The 2,500-nt window shown below is 53.9% G+C and overlaps 1 protein-coding gene across 1 annotated transcript in view; it reads right to left on the minus strand.

The window, feature by feature from the left end:
- LOC104939233 (IQ motif and SEC7 domain-containing protein 1) overlaps positions 1 to 2,500 on the minus strand; it is a 135,247-nt gene that overhangs the window by 22,051 nt on the left and 110,696 nt on the right. The window contains exons 4-7 of the mRNA XM_027275548.1: positions 1,896 to 2,063; positions 1,492 to 1,665; positions 1,261 to 1,356; positions 212 to 852 (exon numbers count right to left, since the gene is read on the minus strand). Coding sequence (XP_027131349.1) covers positions 212 to 852; positions 1,261 to 1,356; positions 1,492 to 1,665; positions 1,896 to 2,063 — 1,079 coding nt within the window. The remainder of the gene's footprint in view (positions 1 to 211; positions 853 to 1,260; positions 1,357 to 1,491; positions 1,666 to 1,895; positions 2,064 to 2,500) is intronic.

A 2,500-nucleotide genomic window follows, 5' to 3' on the forward strand; every position in this document is an offset into this window, starting at 1 on the left:
TGAATGTCACCTGAACAGGTGAGTAAACTGTAAATATGATGCATCTTTACAGATTAAAGGTCGGTCACACCCACCCGTGATTGGAGCTGCTCAGGTCAGAGTGATGTCACGATGTACTAACGAGGCTGATGACTAACGGATGTTTTAGATTTAGATTAGATGGAAAGATGTTTGTGATCTGGATTGGAGCTCTCTGATTGGCTGTGCTCACCTGTCACTCATGTCCACTGAGCTGTCACTGGGCGGTTCGATAGTCAGGACAGGAAGGTGTCCTCCTCCTCCTCCACCTGCGCCTCCTCCCGCCCTCCCTCTGTACTCCCCTCGACACTCGGTGCAGGGAGTGCTGCTCCTCCGGCTGGCGCTGCTGCCTCCCTCTGTCTCCCTGCTGTCCTCCCTCCCCCCTGCACCTCCTCCTCCACCTCCTCCCCAGTACTCAGTGTCGGAGCTGGAGGCGGGGCGGGAGAGCGGCGAGGACGGTGGGCGGGAGAGTGGCGACGAGGGGAGGCAGCCTTCGTCCATGTAGAGGGTGACATCGCTGAAGGAGGTGGCGGTGCTATCCTCGTGCATGGCGGCACCTCCCCCCGCGCCTCCTCTTCCTCCCACTCCTCCCACCCGGCCCGCCAAGCGTCGAGACGCCGGGTTGGTGTTGCGCCACACGCACTCCCTGTAGTCTTCATCCTCGTCTTCCTCCTCATCCTCCTCTCCTTCCTCCTCCTCCTCTTCCTCCTCTTCATCTCCCTCCTCCTCGTCCTCCTCGTCGTCCTCCTCTCCCTCTCCTGCTACTTCCTGTGAGTCCTCCCGGCCAGACTGGCAGGTGAGGGAGTCGTCCATGGAGTCAGCCAAAGACTTCACCTGCAGTCCAGGAGACACAGAGACAGACTGAAAGTTCAGATGTAACTCCGTCACCTGCAGAGACGCTGCAGACACCTGCAGTGTGTGTGTAACATGATTAACGTGTGTGTAACGTGATTAACGTGTTTAAGGTGTGCGTAATGTGTGCGTAATGTGTGTGTAACGTGTGTTTAACGTGATTAACGTGTGTGTAACGTGTAACGTGTGTGTAACATGTTTAACGTGTGTGTAACGTGATTAACGTGTGTGTAACGTGTGTGTAACGTGTGTGTAACGTGTGTGTAACGTGTTTAAGGTGTGTGTAACGTGTGTTTAACGTGTGTGTTTAACGTGTGTGTAACGTGTGTGTAACGTGTGTGTTTAACGTGTGTGTAACGTGTGTGTAACGTGTGTGTAACGTGTGTTCACCTGTTTAGAGAACGAGTCGTCCATGTCTCCGGCGTCCTCTGACCCCTGCTGACCCGCTGACCCCTGACCCTGTGGCTGCCGCTCATCAAACGAGTACTGGACCGAGCGAAGAACACACACACACACACACACACACACACACACACACACACACGTTAGTACTTTTGTTGTGTTTTTATGCGTGCTGTATACAGTGTGTGTGTGTGTGTGTGTGTGTGTGTGTGTGTGTACCTGCATCCTCATGTTGGACAGGATGATGCGGCGGGTCATCCTGCTCTCAGAGGCCGAGCTGCGAAGCCTCTCGAAGTTCTTGTTCATGCGGTACTGTCTGAACGCCGTCTGGATCGTCCTCGCTGCCCGGCGGGACACAAACTGTCCCCCGTACTTCCTCTCCAGCATCTCCACCTATCAGGAGGCACCGTCACACATCAGGCTCACATCACACAGAGCTAACCAGCTTCATGTGAGGGCTGTACTTTGTTCACACAAACATTTACACAGACTGAGGCGCTGTGAGAGAATCAAACGAGATGAACTGAAAACAGTACAGACAGAGTCAGCCCACGCCGTGAGTGTGTGAAGCACTCGGTGTGTGTTTCACAGCTGCTGTTTCAAAGTGTGTGTTTGTGACGTACCTTCTTGTCCTGGAGGTCTGTAGAGAGCTCATAGCTGTCGGATAGAGCCTTGCAGCGTTTGCTCTCCTCCTCCTCTTGCTTGCGGAGCGCCAGGCTGGCCGGCTGGTGACGACTACGCTGAGCCCAGGCGAGGCTCGCCGGGCTGGGAGGAGAGATGGGAGAGCTGCCCTGGAGGAGGAGAGGAGAGGAGGAGGAGAGGAGAGGAGTCAGTGTTAAAGCTTTTCCACCTCTGTTGGGAGCTGCAGGAATCATCTGTGGTTTGTGGGTCCAGGTTCTGTTCTGTGTGAGCTGAGGTACACACAGGCAGCTAATGACATTAAAAGTTAAAACACAGTTATTACTGTGTTGTAATTAAAAGTTCTCAACCTGCTGCACAGGTTTGATCATTAGTCATGTGAGTTTAACGTGGCTGCTGCAGGTAGACCGAGGAGCTCCATGAAGAGCAGGCGAGCCGCCACGCTCTGGATCATCTGAAGAGGTTTCAGTGTCAGGCTGGAGGTCGTCAGGAGGAGCACGGCCTGTATCAGGAGCTGGGGAGGTCTGATTTTTATCATGTTGTAAAGAACTGAGGAGACATGCCTGGAGAAGGTTAGTTGGTCATTGAT

This window comes from Larimichthys crocea, unplaced genomic scaffold (genome assembly GCF_000972845.2).
Source record: "Larimichthys crocea isolate SSNF unplaced genomic scaffold, L_crocea_2.0 scaffold148, whole genome shotgun sequence".
In the NCBI taxonomy this organism is placed as follows: domain Eukaryota; kingdom Metazoa; phylum Chordata; class Actinopteri; family Sciaenidae; genus Larimichthys; species Larimichthys crocea.